The 20956-nt window shown below is 40.9% G+C and overlaps 1 protein-coding gene across 4 annotated transcripts in view; it reads right to left on the bottom strand.

Moving 5' to 3' along the window:
- SLC4A10 (solute carrier family 4 member 10) overlaps positions 1-20956 on the bottom strand; it is a 308999-nt gene that overhangs the window by 126439 nt on the left and 161604 nt on the right. For all 4 annotated transcript variants that reach the window (XM_075933502.1, XM_014569435.3, XM_075933501.1 and 1 more), the window contains exon 4: positions 8721-8859. In XM_075933502.1, coding sequence (XP_075789617.1) covers positions 8721-8859 — 139 coding nt within the window. The remainder of the gene's footprint in view (positions 1-8720; positions 8860-20956) is intronic.

Here is a 20956-nt window from a genome sequence, read left to right as displayed (position 1 = left end):
GTTTTGGAGTCAGGAAGGAAGGATTCCCTGTGCTATTACTTGACTTCTGGTTGAGGTGAGATTAACGCAGTATACAGTTTTCAAATGTATTGTATATTCCACCCAAACACTGTGAAGTAGGGACATCGGTTCTGAAGTTTAATGGAATAAAACTTGAAAAAGGAAACAGACTACTTCATTTTCAGAAATTCATTCTTGTGTAGCTGGGGCTAATCCAACGCCTATGTACTCTATAATTCCCACATAAACCTGTAAATCACTTGAATGCTTCATGAGTCTTACTGGCACTCTATAGAAGATATTCAGAAACTGAAATTGCAGGGTTTGTGTTTCAAGTCTCACTCAGTTAAGCTTCAGATACAATCTTGGCAGAAGCTGAAGTTAATTAGCTACTTTTGCTAGCTAGTGCTTCATTTGTAGAAGCTCTATTTGAAGGCAAGGTACTATGTTATATAATGTACCTTTATAAGTGTTTCCTTCAACACCCAGTTAAATTGGGGTGACACTTTTTAATTAAATGTCTAATAAGGATGGAGGTAAGGGGCTGGAAAGATTTATTTTTGTTTAAGAGGCCATAAAATGATCACATTTGCAATTATAATTGCAGAGATAGTAGTTTAATCATAACACAGAAACTGAATGCAAACTCTCTGCTTCATTGCCTGTCTTTGATCACCCAACACTTTCTTGTGAATTCTTAGGCAATGTTAATCTTCATACAATATCAGTCAAGAGGCGATGGTTTTCTACTGATTTTTGTGCACCTAAGAATCATTATACTATTTTCCAAGATACACAACCCACAGACATCTATAGTATTCCAGGCTTTTGATTTCCCGAGACACTTTTTCAAAATTCACTCCCTTAGGACCTGCATAGGACATGGACCAAAAATGAGATACATGCAAAATATGACGTGAACTGAGTACACTCTTTGGTATGGTTCTCCTGAATATGCCCTAAGCTGTTCAGCTCTGTGTTTTCTGATCAAGAAATGGATAGATGGGTAGTATTCAGTGTTGTCTGTAATGAATATTGATGTGATAAAACAAGTGTAGTGACATAGCAACAAATGCCCCACAAATAAAATATCACTATTAACTATGTTTGTCATAATAAATGTGATGGATTCTATGTCTTTTCAGGGCAGTCAGCCCTTATCACCACCCAGACTGCAGTGACCCGTCCCTCCTCGGTCATCAGAGGCTCGCTGAGTGCTCTGGTGGCAGTTCAAAAGGGCCCAGGAGTCAGGACTCCAGCCGTTGCTGCAGTGGCCACAACAGTGGCTGAAAGCTCCAGGTCTGTTTAAGTCACCAGGCCCCACGGCAATTCCCCTCCTCCCCCATTGGCAGTCCTGTACAGTTAATACCCTGTTTCACAATATTTTGTTAAGATTTAATTTTCAGTTTGTAATTATTGCTCTTGTAGATGAGTACAAGCAGTGGTTTTCATGCAAATGTACTTTATTCCCAACACAACATTACACAAAGTGAACTGAACAATGTTAGAAAAAAACAGATGATGTGGTAAAATTCAATGTGAAAACTGTAATGTTCCATATTCCCTGGAAATGGCAAACTCTTCATAACATATTTGAGCCCAGATTTAGCATTCTATTCCTCGTATTCATTCATATTCTTCCTGGTGTCTTTTGCTTTCAGAATATCTAATGAAAACTCTAATGTTCTCTCTTTCATAACTAGTCTGCAGTTTAGGAAGACCTGCATCTTTGCACTGGTCCTTCTAATTATATAATGATATCAAAAAGATTTCAGATTATTTCTCCTCTCTCTTTGCAATGATGAAAGGTGCATTTACAGCAGAATTATGTAAGAGACTTTTACCTCCCAACTCCATGAAGTTGTGCCTCTGTGTTTGCAGCCCAAAACCTCACTGACCTTAATTTGCTGTCCTACTACATGAGATAATCACTCTAAGTTGTCCAGGGCACTCTTAACATTACTGCTTTCCAGAATTATTCTTCCTCTTTGATATTTGCATTTGGGTAGTTTTCTGATGTGTTAGTTTGCATTTTAACAAACTGAGGTTCAGTTTCTTATTTTCTAGCCATGTTTCTAATCTCCTTAGGGTCTCTTTTGCCTATTTTGTCTTCCCTTGTGTTCTGAATTCCTCCTAACAGATTAGTATCTGTGTGTAAACAGGATTTTAATCCCCTTTCTAAATCAACATTTTAAATAAAAATGGTCCTAAGATAGAGCCTTGAGATGCCTTAATAGACATTGTGTCATTATTCTATGTGTTTGGTCTTCACCAGTTTTCCATATATGTCAGCGGTTGTATTCAATTCAATCTAATTCATTCTAACAGTAAGATTCCCACTCTTTCTGTTTTTAGTACCCAAAATATATGTATGAAAAAATTATCTTTATTTCTTAAGATTTCATCTTGTATTACAGGTTAAAGGTTCTGATTGAGTGTTCCATCTCTTCTAAGAAATGCTTCCTGGACTATTTTTCTTATCTATATTTTGAGTTGGACACACTACCTCATGCGATGCTTGTTAATCACATCAGTGGATTGTTACATGAAACAAGGAATAAGCATCAGTAACAGAAACTCTTTATGGAACAAAAAACCTAGTCTTCATGCAACTATATTTAGTGATTTTATTTTTGTTTAAAAGAACAATGATGGATAACAATCCAGAGTTGGGTCTTAATCAAATCCCTGATTTTATCTCCAAACTTCAGAAATATAAAAGGTTTAGAAATCAAACCGAGTCCTGGATCCAAGTTTTTCCATTCATTTATAGTGGGCTGAATAAAAACAGAAATACACATTTTTGAGTGTACAAAATCCATGATAAATTTTGGCAGCTTGATACTTTCTTTTAGATGGGTAGGAGAAGAAACGTATGATCTCTCCTACAGGCAGGACTGACTAATAAAATTAAATAACGGCAAGAGTTTTTCCAGTGGTGATATGTTATAGAACCAAAATGTTAAACAGGATTTTCCAATTTTTGGGGGGAAAACACTGTTTTTAAATGTATTCACTTGCAATATGCCTGACTAATACAGTCATCTTATTCTTACAAATTGTATGAGTTTTGACCCGAACTTTGGCCAATGTTAATTTGAAAGTGAACCAAAGTAAATAAACTGCTCAGACACAAACCAGAAATGACAAAAGGAGGCAAGCTGTGTGACCTCGTGTCTTTGGAGGGAAGTGTAGACCTTTTTTTTTCCTACCAGCTTTTATTGCTTGGTATCCATGTCATAACCAATGCACCTGTTAGTTACCTATCTTTCAAAACTATGGATGGGAAAACTGATTTGAATATAACAACAAAGATCATAATTTTCATAAAAAACTTAACTTCTTCCAAGGATCTAAAAAGTTTGTTTAACCCTCTCTCGCCCCACTGGTTTACTATGTTCTGGTCAGTTCCAGAAACAGAAGCACTTTCATGATGTTCTCCTGAAATTTCTTACTACAAATTGCAAAGTAAAGAGATCTGAATAAGACTAAGATAAGCACTCAAATTTTGGGATGACCTTTTCAGGTTCAACCATGGGAAATCTAAACCACTGTCCAACTCAGCAGTGCAAAAGGCTGGTTTGATTGATAAATGCTATTGAAGTTGAAGTCTATCAAGTACATATCATTTTGACAGCGTAATGTGCTGTTGCACTACTGTACATGCATTATAAGTCTAACTATTATCCCCAGGTTTGTTTCTTTATAATATGCACACTAAATACTTTTATAGGACATCAACAATAAATCAAACATTATGTACTGTGAAAGACCAGAGCAGTTGGCTACAGTAGTCTGATAGAAGGTAGATATACTGGCCTCTGGATAAATAGTCCCTGAGTGACCAGGGCAGGAACTGTTACAGCACCATCAGGAAGATTCTGGAATCAGTTAAGAGCTCACCAGAAACAAGAGAAAAACACACTAGTCAGAACACCTGCAGTCCATTAAGGACCTGCTGGGGCTAGTTTAAAAGACTTCCATTCAGGAAGGGCAGAGAAGCCAAGGACTGAAGATGTACTGTGGAAGAATGGAAAGGATGTGGTCAGATACCAGGAGGAAGATACTGGCAGAGGTTGGTTGGGGCAGTAGCTCTGAGGAATGCTGCAACTCTGGTGGTGGAGTAAACACTACCTGTTTGCTGTCATTAGGTCCCTGGGCTGGAAACCAGAGTAGAGGGTAGGCCTGGGTTCCCCCCAGCCGTCCCTGCTCTACTAGAGACTACCCCTGAAAGGGGAAATTAGGACTAAAGAGGGGTACACCCCCAAAACCATTTGACTGGCCTGTGATGAAGATGGCTCAGTAGTCTGTGACCCCTCTTCTCCAGAAAAGTAGAGAGGCTAAGCTGAGGGGTCACAGCAAGCCTCTGAGGTAAGTGCTAACCACCTAGAAGCTCAGGACATCTGAGTCATTCATACAAATTATTCTATTAGTAATATTAATAGAATATAGTAATATTGAATATCATTTACCCAAAAGAATACATTTATTCCTCCTTATAATTAAAGTGGCAAAATGGATCACGAAAGGGTTAACACAGGAGATTCCTGTTTTCACCACATGTTCCCAAATGTACTGATTACTTTGTTTTAATTCCTGTGCATGTTTGATTTCTAAACACTAATGCATAATTATTGATGAAATGTGGCCTGTTGCAAAAAAAGAAATAATCCAATTATTTATGTTTAACAATGTAGTTAAATGGTTAGTATCCCAAACCATTATTAATCATAAAAAAAATGTTCTGTATGAATAACACTGTCTTGATGGGCTCATCGGGATTGGAATCTGCCTTTAAAACAACACAGCTGAGTCTCTGCCACTTTGAATCCTCCACTGCAGTTTAAGTCCTTTCCCTCTATTTAGATAAATCTGTTCTATTCTTCCCAGATATATTGAGCTTCAGCCAAATCTTATCCACACTCCTCCTCTTCAGTAGCTACTAACATTTTGACTAAATGAGCAATAAAGGTCTCAAAGAATATTACACAGCTTGCACACAACATATACAAAAAGTTCCAGAATAATGACTGTGCATGCAAGCTCCATCAAATGGAATAATAGGAGGGTCCAGACATTTTGCACCAGAGATTCACCACACCTCCTTTTAGTAAAATGCATGGTCTGTGTTTGCATGGTTAATCGTGAAACTGACATGGAGTTTGATGGGAACTGGACTTGATTCTATTTTTTTCTGGCTAATGCTTACACCAGGGCTACGTCTAAACTGGCATGATTTTCCGGAAATGCTTTTAACAGAAAAGGTTTTCCGTTAAAAGTATTTCCGGAAAAGCGCGTCTAGATTGGCAGGACGCTTTTCCGGAAAAGCACTTTTTCCAGAAAAGCGTCCGTGGCCAATCTAGACGAGCTTTTCCACAAAAAAGCCCCGATTGTCATTTTCGCGATCGGGGCTTTTTTGTGGAAAACACTAATGTGCTGTCTACACTGGCCCTTTCCCGGAACAGTTTTCCGGAAAAAGACTTTTGCCCGAACGGGAGCAGCATAGTTTTTCCGGAAAAGCACTGATGATTTTACATTAGATTGTCAGTGCTTTTCCAGAAATTCAAGCGGCCAGTGTAGACAGCTGGCAAGTTTTTTCCGGAAAAGCGGCTGATTTTCTGGAATAACTTGCCAGTGTAGACACAGCCCAGGGGTGGAGAACCTTAGGCCTGGGAGCTGGATGTGGTCCTTGGCTTGCCTGGATCCAGCCCTCACTTTTGATCCAGCCCTCAATTTTCAGGATGCCCCCTGCATTGGGGCTGGAACACACAAATATACTAGGCTGGGGCCCCCTGGACTCTGGTGTGCAAGAGGAATGTGGGGAGTGGTCTTTTTCCTTCTCAGTTGGGCACCCACGGCAGTGAATTTTTTTGTGTGCATCCCTCGACTGATTTTTCTGTGGGCCAGTGGCCCCCAGCCCAAAAAGTTTCCCCACTGCTGGCTTACACAATAATTCTGTTTGAGCTGTAAAGTGCCTAGCAAACTGCTGGTCCTGTGCAAACAATAAATAGACAATAACTCATGTTTATAAAAGAAGATATTTTAAAACATTTACATTAACACCAGAGTCACCAAACCCAACAGAAACCCCAAGCATTCTTATGTCATTCCTTTGTGGCAATATTACAAAAGGGAATTCATGACCATACGTGCCCCTGATCTCTATAGCCACAGAGGTCCCTAATCACAGAGGAATCAATGCAATTTTGCTTTTGCAAGGCTGAGAAACCATCTCCCTAGGGCCCCATATATCATTTATATTCTATGCTCTTGCATGCCATAGAGCTGGGTTTGAGGTTGAGGGGGAGGGTTAAGCTTAGTTATGCCCAATATTCAGGGGGTTCCAGGTGGTCTAAGGAGGGAATAGAGGGATTGGAGAATCTGCCATGATACAAACCCACAAGCAGGAGCTTCAACAGCTACCACACATAATGCAGATACAGAAATAGGCTAAGAGGGGTTCCCTAACTTGAAGGAAAGAGGCAATGTGGCCTCGTGGACAGAGCACTGGACTTAGACTTGGCAGGCCTGGATTTTATTCCTGGTTCTACCTCTGACCTGGTGAGTGACTGCCTTTCTCTGTGCCTGATTCTCCATTTGTAAAATGAGGATAACTATGCTGACTTCCTTTGCAAAGCACTTTGAAAGCTACTGATGAAAAGTGCTCTGTATATTAATTTTACTATTACAACTGTGGTTGTCTCCAGAACAAAGCCTACTTACTGGGACTGTATGCTGGGATCAAGGATTTGCTTTAAAAGCCTATTGTTTCAGGATTAATGATGTATTCAATAATATGTAATACCTACTCCACTTCATTTTGCTTATTAGTTTGAATGTGTCTGTACAATTCAAAACATGCTTTTTTATCTCATCTGAAGAGGAAGGAGGACAATTAAAATAGGCATACGATATATCAAGTTAAATTGACATATATTTTTATATCAGCTTTATTTTACATTGTCTTGATTATAAGCGTATGTTAAATGAAAAATCAAAATAATTTCTAAGAAACATACTTCAGTAATGATTCCCAGAAGGCATTCCTATTCTACTTTACTGTTGAAAAATACAGTAACTATAACAGAATTTACTTTTTTCTTATTAAAGATGGTTTATATCTTGATATGAGCAAAATGAAGATCATTCCCCGGGTCTTTTGAAGAGAGAAATCATATTTCCTTTCTTTGACTGTGCATATGAATATTTTAGGACCCACGGAACATCAGTTTTGTGGTGTAATCTACTGGAGCCAATGGAAAAAACATGTACGGCTTATGGATGCCTCCTGCTGGGGCACACAATGGAGGAGATGGCCTCAAGAAATCTGCCCTTCTATGCCACTGTGAGCTCACACAATTTCAGTGAACTCATAGAGATTATTGACTGTTCTTGGTCCCTGGAAACTAAAACACTTGGGCTGCGTCTAGACTGGCATGATTTTGCGCAAATACTTTTAATGGAAAAGTTTTTCCGTTAAAAGTATTTGCACAAGAGAGCATCTATATCGGCATGTGCCTTTGTGCAAAAGATTTGCTTTTGCGCAAAAGCATCCATGCCAGTGTAGATGCTCTCTTGCGCAAGAAAGCTCCGATGGCTATTTTAGCCATCGGGCTTTCTTGCGCAAAAAATTAATGTTGCTGTCTATTCTGGCCCTCTTGCACAAGAATACTTGCGCAAGAGGGCTTACCTCTGAGCGGGAGCGTCAGAGTATTTGCGCAAGAACCACTGATTTTGTATATTACAAAGTCAGTGTTCTTGTGCAAATACTTGCGGCCAGTGTAGACAGGCGGCAAGATTTTGCGCAAAAGTGGCTGGCATGATTTTGCGCAAAAGCAATCTAGACGCAGCCTTGGGTATTCCCCACACAGACTCCTCAGCTGGCCAGTTCAGCATAATGTACAACCTTTTTAATCCACCAGGCCATAATGAAGCCACAGATCTGGCCCAATGTCTCTGAGCACTCTGGCACCTTCTATGAACAAATAAATAAATCTGTGTTTATTTAGTGGCTAGAGGTTAAAGGAAGAGAGTGTAGAGATTGCAATTAGAAAAATGGTAACCCCCAGAATCAAGATCAGAGTAATTTCCCTTTGAAGCCAGCTATATAGCAAGTGACTCCCACACTTAGATGCCTGAGGAAGAAAAACAAGCAGTTATATAATTGATATTCAATGGTAATATCTTTCCACAGAGAAACAATCTGGGAAAGCATTATTTCCACATTTTAATTTTGCAGAAGTAACATTGAATATTCAAAGTCTCCAGAGCATCTGCTCATTAAAGGTTGGGCTCTGTGAATATTTGAATTTATCTTAAGTTTAATTTGGCTACAATAATATTCTTCCCTTTCTCCTATGAACTTTTAATAAAGAGCCAACTCATGGATTTCTAAACGTTTAAAAGTACATGTAAAAATTATGAACTAAAATATGAATAAAAAGGTCTACTTTACTACTACAAGTATAGATTTTTTGTTTACGTCAGTTTTCATTCAATTTTCATTTTGACCTACATATGATAAATCTAAATGAAAACATCTGAGTCTTAAGGAATGACAGATATTGTGGCAATATTAGTTATGCAAGGATTAAAATGATGTTGGGGGTTAAGCCTTATCTCCAAAATCCGTTAACAGACCTGCTACAGGTTTGAAATGTCTCCCCACGTTTTCAGTGTCCATGAGCTACTGACAAAAAATACGTCCTGAAAACACTTACCTCGCTGTCTCTCGCCATTCAGCATCCTCTCCTTCACGCCAGCAAATCTCGTCAAGTTCAGTAAAGAGGTCATGAGGAATGTGTTCCTCGTCATCATCCTCTGTTCCAAGAATAAACTGTACCCTTTGTGATGGGGTGTCTGGGGAGGAAACACAAATATCATCAAAAAAATATAACCAGCAGAGGGGCTGTGATTGGACCAAATTACTAAAGTGCAATTTTTCAGTGAAGATTAAATGTAAAATGATTAAGATCTGTTTATTCAGTCTAAATTACCTGTATTCTAATTAAATAAATATATCCAAAATAGAGAGCATATTTTCACATTATGAAGTATACAGATACTTACGAATGTGGTTTAATAATATCTTACCCAGCCTCACAGGGTAAAATAAAGCACGGGTACAGATTAGTGTCAGACAAGCCAAATACCATGGACATATTTGCTGTAATGTAATATACAAATTTAACTCTGCTCACAAAGCTGGAACACTAAATTTGCTTTAATGTTTTCCATTAAACTTATATTGATAGGTCCCAAAAGCAAATATCTCTCTGAATTTTAAATCTCCCATTATTCACTGACATTAATTGTCCCAATGGACCTGCCTCAATAGTTAGAAACAATATATATAGAGACAGACAGACAGGCTGGCTAGAACAGTAAGGCTGTGTCTAGACTGGCCAGTTTTTCTGGAAAATCAGCCGCTTTTCCGGAAAAACTTGCCGGCTGTCTACACTGGCCACTTGAATTTCCGCAAAAGCACTGACTTCCTACTGTCTGAAATCAGTGCTTCTTGCGGAAATACTATTCTGCTCCTGTTCAGGTAAAAGTCCCTTTTGCGCAAAGCTTTTGCGCAAAAGGGCCAGTGTAGACAGCTCAGATTTGTTTTCCTCAAAAAAGCCCCAATCGCGAAAATGGCGATCGGGGCTTTTTTGCGGAAAAGCATGTCAAGATTGGCACGGACGCTTTTCCGCAAAAGCACTTTTTGCGGAAAAGCGTCTATGCCAATCTGGACGCTCTGTTCTGAAAATGCTTTTAACGGAAAACTTTTCCGTTAAAAGCATTTCTGGAAAAAAATGCCAATCTAGATGCAGCCTAAGAGTAACTGGCACTATTCCCATAGTTCTTCTTCCTATTTATCTTGACTTCCCCTTTTCTTATCATGTCTTCCTGCTCTCTGCCCATCACTCAACCTGTTCTCTTGTTACTTTTCTCCTGTGATCCCTTCCTCATTGCCTAATCAGCTGCTAGATTGTCCCAGAGACAGACTGTTCTTCCCTTATGACTGAGGTTTTGAAATATGAAAGAAAACTGAGGCAGTCATAATGCACTGACTTAATTTGTTTGCTGACTACAGTTTTATTGGTTCAAATGCTGTAATAGTCTTGAAACCTATTTTTAATAAAATCTAGATCTCAAATCACACATCTCTGGCTGGCATTCAATATCTCTAGAAATGTACAGTTACTGTTTCTGCCACTGTACTTCATGGCTAAAAGAACCATCAAGAATTCTTTGGGAGTGCCTGTAAGAGCCATGCCTCATCTCTCTTGCTAGTAGATCACTTCCTCCTAGCTGTTCTATATGGGCTTCCTTCAGGGGAAAGAAGGGAGGGAGGAGACTGATTGCCTCTAATTCTTCTGTCATGCTGCTAGTCAACTGAGAAATGGAGTAGCAGACACCTTGCTGCACAGGTGCTGGGATTAGGAGTACTGCTGCACCCCCTGATTTGAAGTGGTTTCCATTATATACATGGTTTGCAGTTTGGTTCAATGGCTCTCAGCATCCCCACTATAAAAATTGTTCCAGCAGCTCTAAGGTGCAGTCTGAAATGTTACTTTATTCTTAGGTTAAGCAACACTAGCTCTCCCGGTCTGCTCTGCTGTTCTATGAAAGTTTAGTCTTTTTGATAAAGTGGAAATTGATCTGTAATAGGGAGCAGTGTGAAGTACTGATCAGAAGCGATGAGGAGTCCTGTGGCACCTTATAGACTAACTGAAGTGTAAGAGCATAAGCTTTCGTGGGCAAAGACCCACTTCGTCAGATGCATGTAGTGGAAATTTCCAGAGGCAGGTATAAATATGCAGGCCAGGGTCAGGCTGGAGATGACAAGGTGGATCCAATCAAGGAGGATGAGGCCCACTTCTAGCAGCTGATCTGGAGGTGTGAATTCCAAGAGAGCAGAAGCTGCTTTTGTAGTTAGCGAGCCATTCACAGGTCTTTGTTTAATCCAGAGTTGATTGTGTCAAACTTGAAGATGAACTGTAGCTCAGCAGTTTCTCTTTGAAGTCTGGTCCTGAAGTTTTTTTGCTGCAGGATGGCTACTTTTAGATCTGCAATTGTGTGTCCAGGAAGACTGAAGTGTTCCCCTACAGGTTTTTGTATGTTGCCATTCCTAATATCAGATTTGTGTTCATTGATTCTTTTACGTAGGGACTGTCTAGTTTGGCCGATGTATATAGCAGTGGGGCATTGTTGGCACATGATGGCATATATTACGTTGGTAGATGTGCAGGAGAATGTACCAGTGACAGTATGGCTGATCTGGTTAGGTCCTGTGATGGTGTTGCCGGTGTATATATGTGGGCAGAGTTGGCACCGAGGTTTGTTGCAAGGAACTGAGTTCCAGTTATTATGGTGCGGTGTGTAGTTGCTGGTGAGAATATGCTTCAGGTTGGCGGGTTGTCTGTGGGCAAGGACCGGCCTACCTCCCAAGGCCTGTGAAAGTGAAGGATCATTGTCCAGGATGGGTTGTAGATCACTAATGATGCGTTGGAGTGGTTTTTGCTGGGGACTGTAGGTGATGGCCAGTGGTCTGTTGGTTTCTTTCTTGGGCTTGTCCCGTAGCAGGAGGCTTCTGGGTACACGTCTGGCTCTGTCAATCTGTCTTCTCACTTCCTCGTGTGGGTATTGCAGTTTACAGAATGCTTGTTGAAGATGTAGGTGTAGGTCTCTGTCTGAGGGGTTGGAGCATATGCGGTTGTACCTCAGTGCTTGGCTGTAAACAATGGATCGTGTGGTGTGTCCGGGATGGAAACTGGAGGCATGCAGGTAAGTATAGCGGTCGGTAGGTTTTCGGTATAGGGTGGTATTGATGTGACCGTCACTTATTTGTACCGTGGTGTCCAGGAAATGGACCTCCCGTGTAGATTGGTCCATGCTGAGCACAACTGGTGGCTGAATTCTGTGAATTTATCCTCACACACAACTATTTCAGATTTGGTGACAACATATACCTCCAGACCAGTGGCACTGCTATGGGCACCCACGTGGCCCCACAATACGCCAACATTTTTATGGCTGACCTGGAACAACGCTTCCTCAGCTCTCGTCCACTAAACCCCTTCTCTACCAACGCTACATCGATGACATCATCATCATCTGGACCCATGGGAAGGAGACTCTGGAAGAATTTCACCATGATTTCAACAGCTTCCACCCCATCATCAACCTCAGCATGGACCAATCTACACGGGAGGTCCATTTCCTGGACACCACAGTACAAATAAGTGACGGTCACATCAATACCACCCTATGCCGAAAACCTACTGACCGCTATACTTACCTGCATGCCTCCAGTTTCCAGGTACTGGTGGGATCTACTGGTGGAGATACCCCTTCTGGGGCAAACAGAGCAGCAACGCTTGTGATATTTTTCACCAGTGAGAACATGTTGCTTGTTTCCTAGGGGTGTAAATTCCCTAAGTGCAGTATGAGCAGGTGTGAGGAGGAGGCAGGGGCCTATCCTTCAGAAGCTGGTGAAGGTTATTGTGGGAGTAAGGGGAAGCTTACAAAAGACAGGGTGCAAGATAGGGAGAGTCTTGGAGAGGCAGGATCTGAGGGACTATGGGGGGAATGAGAAATCTGAAAAATGTAATATTGTTTTTGTGGGGTTTTTGAAGATCTGGAGCAACCTCCTACATTCTGCCCCTGCTCCTCATTATCTTTTTTCTTTTTCTTCTTCCAGCCTCTGCCTTCCTATTCAGCATCTCAGGCCATCCTCTGATCCTTCAGTCTTTGCAACTCTTCCTTCTCAACATGCCCTTGATCTTGTGCTGATCCTTCTGGCCCCAGTCTCTGTCCCCTCCTTACACTTCCATTCTCCATCACACTTTTCAAGCCTCCTCATCTTGCTGGTAGGTCACTGGAGCTGCTTTCTCCTAGCTGTTCCATGTGCACTTCCCTCAGGGGAAAGAGAGAGAGAGAGAAAGCAGAAGAGGAGAGATGGATTGGTTGCCTCCAATTCTTCTGCCTGGCAATCTACAAGAGCGAGGAGGATAAACTGTGGGGGAATCCTATAAACCCTTCTGGATGAAAGTCATGTGACAGCTAGCAACCTTAAGACTCTCTCTTCTCCTCCTTGAGAAAGGCTCACTCCATAGTTAGAGGCCCTGTGGGTACTTCTGGGAGGAGGGTATGCCCATTATTATGTTCTGATGCACTCCAGAACAGCAATTCAAAATCACAAGGAGTTTGAAGCAAGACACGCACATAGATGGTCAATCAAAACATGTAATAACCAGAAACCTGTTAAGTCAGCAATAGTATGAACAAAAAACATAACAGTCCAAACAGGCCTTGGATAACTGCACATAGCCAGAGCTATCTGTGTACATGTACCAGCAGGCAAACTGGAACACTGAGTTCAGGAAGCATCCAGGACACCAATAGGAAGAGGGAGTAGGAAGCAATAAGAAGGAAGATAACACACAAGTCATCACATTCCCATTGAGGGTGGGTGGATGGGAAGCTGGGTCGAGGAAGGGGAAGGACCACTAATACATAATTTCCACCAGCCCTCTGTAGGCTCCCAAGAGAAGGCAATATAGTCTAGTAGTTCCCAAACATTTTTGACTGCACTCCTCTACTTTTGTCTGTAGTAGCTTACACCTTTTCCCCTCTCTGCTTTGGTCAGCAGCTGCTTCTTTCCTTCCACCCAGCTCTGAAGGCAGAGAAGAAACCAGTAGCTGCTGATCGGGTGCCCAGCTCTGAAGACAGTGACACTACCAGCAGCAAAATAGTAAAAGTGGCAGCACTACTTACTTCTCCGCTATTGCTGCTGGTGGCACTGCTTTCAGAGCAGGATGCCTGGCCAGCAACAACTATTTTTCTGTCACCCAGCTCTGACTGTGCACAGTAATTTTCTCCCCTAAATCTTCTGCCCCTCTTCCCGTATATGTTCTATGCTCCCAGAACTCCAATTTGATAACTCCTGATATATCCCAACCTTTAAGCCAATAGTACTACTCTACAAGGAAGCATATGAGTGAGGATCATGTGCATGATAGAAACGTGCGGATGAGCCTGACCTGTCCCCAGTCAGTGGGAATCCAGGGGCTTTGTGGGCTGGGTCTGAATGTGATGGGTCTGAAGGGGTGATGACATGCACAGAACTCTGAAGTATGCTTTGGGTTTTCCTCTTTTCTAACCCCCACCAAGCTACCCTACCGCTTTTCTTTTGGATGTGGAAAAGTTGCTATATTCAGTAAGCTACCTTCACTTCTGGAACCATGAATATAAAAAAGGCAGAATATATTTTCTACATATTGTCATATATTGTAATAAACATTAAAAATAGCTCATTTCTCTGAAATCCATATATATGAAATAAAAATAAAATCCTCTATAGGACTTATGTTTAGCATATGGTAGAGTCCAAAAATTGCTACCAAATGTACTTCTGAGTTATTTGCAGCTCTATGTTTTGGTTAGCAAAAAACTGTCAGCTGCAGTATTTAGCAAATGCAGTGTTATACCTGTATTTATTTGTGACCATTTTCACTTTCACTAAACACAGCTTTACACAGTCAGGAAAGTCCAAGAAGGGCATTCAAAGTTTGGGCCAGTTTGATGTGCTACTGACATCTTGCCATTATCCACTGGGCAATGCCTACTTTTCAGTTATATAATAAACCCTAACATAAATCCACAGAACTGTAATGGTTCTTGTCTCTTCCTTGACAAAGGAACACAGAATGCAGTTTTGGTTAATATGTTTGAGTTCACTAAGCATAAAAATGTACATTTCATCAGCTTTGCCCTTCCCTCGCACTTACAAGTATTGGGATGCAACGGACTCCAGTTTAGGAGACAGGTCCATTTTTATTTCATGGCCAACACTAACTTCAGGTAAGTGAAAGCAAAAAACCTGAGTTCAATGACTAATGCTACTGCTGCAGAATAAAAGTAAATATAACAGGGAGGCTTAATCTTTCAGTGCAAGTATTTGTCTAAGACAAAAGATAAGTGTGTGTTTTTATGTGATTTAGAGGGAGAGAACATGGAAAACAAGCTGCTTTTTCAGAAAGATGGTCTGTGGGAGAATCCCAGAACATCCAGTTCTCTTGGTGAAACCAGCAGTAGAACTGACTTACAGAATAACGACTGTTAAGTAATAATGAACAGTATTTTGCCACAGAGGTCCAGCTTTCAGACAAGGGCACTATTTCGGGTGGGTAAGGACGCAGCTTGCTTTTTCATCCCATTCCCCAGGCTATCAGGGAGTGAGGGGAAGTGCTTGCATTTTGTCATGCCTCTCACACCTGACCGGTGAGCTCCTTTCATTAATTATTATTATTAATATTATAATATTATAATATATGATAATACTATATTCACAGAAATACATATATTCCACATGCAAAGGAAATCAGCAGTTCTGACCAATACCTTCCAGTATGGTTATGAGAAAAATGACTGTAAAAATGGTATCTCACTGCTGTATTTTATTTGCTACACTACAGTGTCTGCTGAGTCATGCAGGACTACTTTACTGATAGCAGAATACCGAAACCTATACAGATGAGGCAGAATAAACTGTGTTTTGTCTTCATCATATATATATAGAGAGAGAAGTTTGTGTCTATCTGTAAGTCCATTTGTTCAAGAACTCTTCTTTAACGCTAAGAGCTAGGACCACCAAATTTGTTATACAGCTTCCTTTTCTCCTACCTTAAAGTATGGTCAGGGTTTGGATGTGCCAGGACAATCAGAAGTGTTGCCCTGCCCGGACCAGCCAGGGAATGAATTCAGACAAAGGGTTAACTGGAACAGTGCTGTCTATTGATAAAAATTCTTAAGGGTACAATAATACTCAAACATTCATACTAGCAGTCTGGAGGCAGGCTACAGGTCTGGCATAGATTTCACAGAAGGCTGGAGCTAGCCGGGCAACAGCTTCCTGGAGATCGACTGTGAGGCCACAGCGACCCCTGGAGATCCCTTCGGATCTGCGGGGGTTGCTTTCTTCTCTCGGCCAGTCCCAGGTTTCTGCTGTGATGTTACATTTTGTCAGAGAGAACGAGTGCCTTAGCCACTTGTCATGTTAATTTATACTCCTGCAGAGTCCTTTCTTGCCTTAAAAGATTACAGAGAGCTGGACTGCCTTGTGATTGAACGTTTTTCACTCACACTTCCTCACTCATTCCATAGGTTACGTGCATATTCATAAGGTGATTTCTGTTTACACAAGACAGTCATGGAGCAAGTATTTTGACCTTTTATCATTCTCATAACAAGAAGCTACTTAAAAGTTATCTAGAGCACATCAACTTAATGGCTTCAAAGAATAAGCGCCTCGCCTCAACAGGTAACTCGATCAGCAGAACCCGTCTAGACAACATCTGCCGACACAGGAACTAGTCAAGTTTTAGTTGAGAGAGCAAGAGCTAGAAAAAATGGGGAAGAACAAATGTTTGTCTGGCCACACTACAAAGGGGGGCCATGTGTCCAGCTTGCTACAGGAAGCCTAGGAAAGGTACTGTTTTCTATTACATGTAATGGGAGGGGCTGATGTTTGGAGGGATGTGATACTGCGAATGGTCACTGGTGGTACCATACCATCAAGGGAGTGGTCAGCAGGGATGGGACTCCACCATCTTGCCTGCCAGCACTTGGGATAAGTAGTTCCCCTGCCCCAAACCCCTATTCCCCTTCCAACTCTAGGCCATAGCACCGGATGGGGGGGGCGAGAGAAAAGGCCCCTGGTGACTATGGGGAGACTGGGGAGAGAGAAAAGCCCCTTGGCAGCCATAGAGGGAGATTGGGGGAAGAAAAAAGACCTCTTGCCTGATAGAGCTGCGGGGTAAGAAAAGGCACCTGGCAGATGGGACCCCACCATTCTACTTATTATATGGAACGTTACTATGTTTGCCTATTGACATTATATTTCCTTTATTTACAAATTCTGAATCTGGACCTCAAAATCAAAGATTATGTTGAAAAATTGAAATAGAAAATGAAAGATGCTTATGAAGTGGCACCAGAATCATCTAAAAAGTCTGCTACTCATAGAAAGAATCATTATTCTTTCATTATTATTTAAAATTTAATTTATTATAATCAGAAAATGAATTGTTCTGTCCTCTGACCAAGAGATGCCCTTTTAAGAATATTTCTAAGATAGCAGGACCAGACAACTTAAGATAATCCTTGCAGTACTTGAAAGAATAGTTCAGTCTATGAAGTAAAAGCAGAAGAAAGAAACAGGATGCCTTAAGAATTTCACTGAAGTCTTTTACTCCTCCCCAGTGACTTCTTACCCTTGAATATAAGAAGGGTAATATATATATATATATATATATATACACACACACACACACACACACACACACACACACATGGATATATAAAAGAAGCAATGGGCTTAAACTGCAGCAAGGGAGGTTTAGGTTGAACATTAGGAAAAAGTTCCTGTCAAGGTAGTCAGACACTGGAATAAATTGCCCAGGGAGGTTGTGGAATCTCCATCTCTGGAGATATTTAAGAGTAGGTTAGATAAATGTCTCTCAGGGAGGGTCTAGACAGTATTTGGTCCTGCCATGAGGGCAGGGGACTAGACTCGAGGTCCCTTCCAGTCTTAGTATTCTATGATAACTTTGTTCTTTAAAGCACCATAGAGAAAGACAAAATGGAGAACTGCTGATCAGACTGCTATAACATTTGTACCTGCTGTTAAAATACACAAATGCCAAAATGGAGTCATGAAACTGGAATACAGTAGAACATAAGTGGAACAAATCACTGAATAGTCAAGACAATTGAAGTCATTCTATTAAAGAGAAAAGAGCCCCAAAGGCAGTAACTCATGAATGTTTAGACCCACTTATTATCAGTGACAAAATCCTAATTCTGGACTAGGTGAATGTGCCATGAGGAAGTCATTATGTTTGTGACAAGCTATATCAAGTCCCTATTTTTTATCCAGTACTGTATCCAGGATTGATAAAATATTGGTAGATGAAGTTGTTTTGATTTATTATGGTGTGGATATTGTTCTCAATCAAGTATTTTATAGTTTGGGATAAGTTAATACATTTTATTTAGTAGATTTTATTACTCAATAGCTTGCCATATGCTCAGTGACTTTGAATTACATGATTATAACACTAATCTTAAAGGAACTGCTATTTCATAACATATGAATATCCTTTGGATTTATACATGTTCAGGACTGGGTAGTCTGTCAGAAAGCAGAAAAATAATTGCTACAACAAATTCCTGTTTGCTGAAATAAATTGAAGAAAGATTTAGGAGTTTCCACCACTGGTACCAGTTCTTGAAGAAAGAGAGACAAAAACACTTCAGAACAATTGTTCTGAGTCAGATGAATGGACTGAATGGTCTATTTTGTTAACAGAAATATCAGGATGACATTACATTTGTGAGGGGGATGTAGCACTTATTAGTTGAAATAGGTTTGTAAAACTATTTTAACGTGAAATGTTTAAGAAATGGGTGGCATGCCTGTATTTCCTGCACTGGGTCCCTTTAAGGATTGGAGCCATCCTGAAGAGGTCAAAGACAACACAGCTGCTCACTCACTATCAAGATGCCAGCTCCCACCTCTTCTCTACCTCCATTGTCCACTTGTTAGTTTCTCCCAGACTGTCCCACACATGGGTGGTGCTATGGAAACACAGAATCATAAAAAAGTAGGTCTTGTAGGAACACTGAGAGTTCAAGTTCATTCACAGCACTTAGGGCCAAATAAATCTAGAACTTCCTTCGCAGCTGTTTGTCCAACCTGTTCTTAAATCCTCCACTGATGGGGATTCCACAGGCACCTTCAGAAAACTGTCCTAGAGCTTATCTGTCTTTACAGCTACAAAGTGAAAACCTACATTTCTCTTTGTACAGATTAAAGCCATTGCTCCTTATCCTATTTTCAGTGGACATAGAGAACTGATCACTTTCTTTTTATTACAAAATAAGTTTGGTGTAAAGGTGGAAGTTGTATGTGAGGACCTAGAAGGAGAAAGAAATGCAACTCTTCCACTCATCAAAAAAAGCTCTGTGTTAAAACTCAATGGAAACAAGCTCAGAGGCTCTAACCCAGAGAAATGAGTGAAATGTTGGCAGGTCATGGGTAAAAGCCTGAGGAAATGGCAAAATTGCAATCAGCCCCTCATGTCAGAGGGTGTTTGTTTACCAGCTACACATTCTTGGGTCCTACTGATGTCCTAACTTCTTTTAGATGGCCAGGCCCTAGTTTCAACCAAGGAGCATTACCTGTCTGCTGTTGGCAAAATAGTTACAACCTCCCCTATCTCATTGCCGTCATTGACACTTTCTCACCAGCAAATGGGATTGCTGAAATGTACAGCATACTTATATTTACAGTCAGTAGCTGTGGACAAACTTTGTGGTATTTCTTGCAGAGAACATCTGATGCCTGTTCTCTGTAATTTGCACAGGCTTCCAGTTTGGTTTTGCACACCCGTCAATGTGCTGGTTTTCACCTGAGGTTATGACTGAGTCTTGATTGGTAATATGTTAGTTTCTGATGGGTCAATTAATGTGTTGTAGCAGAGTTGACCCCAAAGATAAGAAAGAAAAGGTAGGGGAAGTAATATGTTTTCCTGGACCTAGTTTTGACGGGGAAGGGACAAGTTTCAAGTTTCACAGAAGATTTGAAGAGCTCTGTGAAGCTCAAATGTTTGTCCTTCCAACCAACAGCAGTTGGTCCAATAAAAGATACTGCATCATCCTTCTTGTCTTTCTGAATTAATGTGTATTATGTTCTTTGTGTCTACCTAGGATACATTTTACAAATGGTATATTATGCTAGAGTGACCATTGGTTTGATCAAGTATGGTTATTCTTATGTAAACTGCAGAACTTCTGGGTAGTTGGTCTTCCTGAAAAGTAATAGGTGTAAGAGCATTGCGCAAGAGGGTTTTTCTTGCACAAGAAGGGGCAGTGTAGATGCTCCTTCTTGCACAAGAGCCTCTTCTGAAAAAAATGGTGGCTCATTAGGTATGCAAATGAGGCTCAGCAATATTCCACACTTAGCCTCATTTGCATATTACTCGCGCAAGAAGCCGCGAGTGTAGACATAGCCCAGGTGTGTGGGTTACATACTTTCCCTAGGTAAGGAAGTGTGACCTGAGCTTCCAAGCCCCAGTTGAGATCCTGGATGAGCCCCCACTTGTAATTGCCACTGTGTGGATTTGAAGCTGGGACCTCTCTGGAGCTGGATATAGGAGTTTCTACCCTCTGAGCTAAAAGCCAGCTGGCTTTTACACTTGCATATGCAGATTAGAATAAGGCCACTTTGTCTTATGTTTGGGCAGTTGTTGAGCAGACTGGAGTGCTCTGTTTCTTTCTCAGTAGTTCAGACCTTCATTGGTTCCAATGTCTCTATTGTTCACCTTTTGTATCTTAGGCTGTAATCATTCTCCCTTTCCTACCAGACTGCTTCAAAACATTTGTTAATTTGTTCTCATCACAAAAGTCCTTATTTATTTTTCTGACATACTTCAGAGCACTGGGCTTTTATCATTCACTCTCATTAACCTATTTTCCTATATCTGTCTTCTTGCACCTGCTAGCTGAACATTCTCTTTCCTTCCATTTCAGAAAATACGACCCACTTCTATTAAGAAGGAATGCTTTTAACGAACATGGGCGCAGGCAAGGGTGCTGACCCTCTCTCAATGCTTAATTAAGTCAGAAGCTAGGACAGTGGAGGTGAAATTCATCCCTAACTGGCAGGTTTGCTCTCATGAGAGAGAATGTGCCTGGTGAGTGAATAGACACACAAAGAAGGGTCAGGGCATTGGAGTATTCTCTCACCTCCTCCTCTCCCCTCCCCCCTTGCACTTCACATGGGTATCATTGTGACATTGTGGTCCTGGAGTCCCAGGGCTCTGCAGCACTAATCACATTGATTAGGGTGGATTAATCATTGTCCCTCCACACCTATAAGAACCACATCCCTAGTTGCATTGAG

The sequence above is a fragment of the Pelodiscus sinensis genome, chromosome 7, assembly GCF_049634645.1.
Source record: "Pelodiscus sinensis isolate JC-2024 chromosome 7, ASM4963464v1, whole genome shotgun sequence".
NCBI lineage: Eukaryota > Metazoa > Chordata > Testudines > Trionychidae > Pelodiscus > Pelodiscus sinensis.
This window is presented reverse-complemented; position numbering and strand designations above follow the sequence as displayed.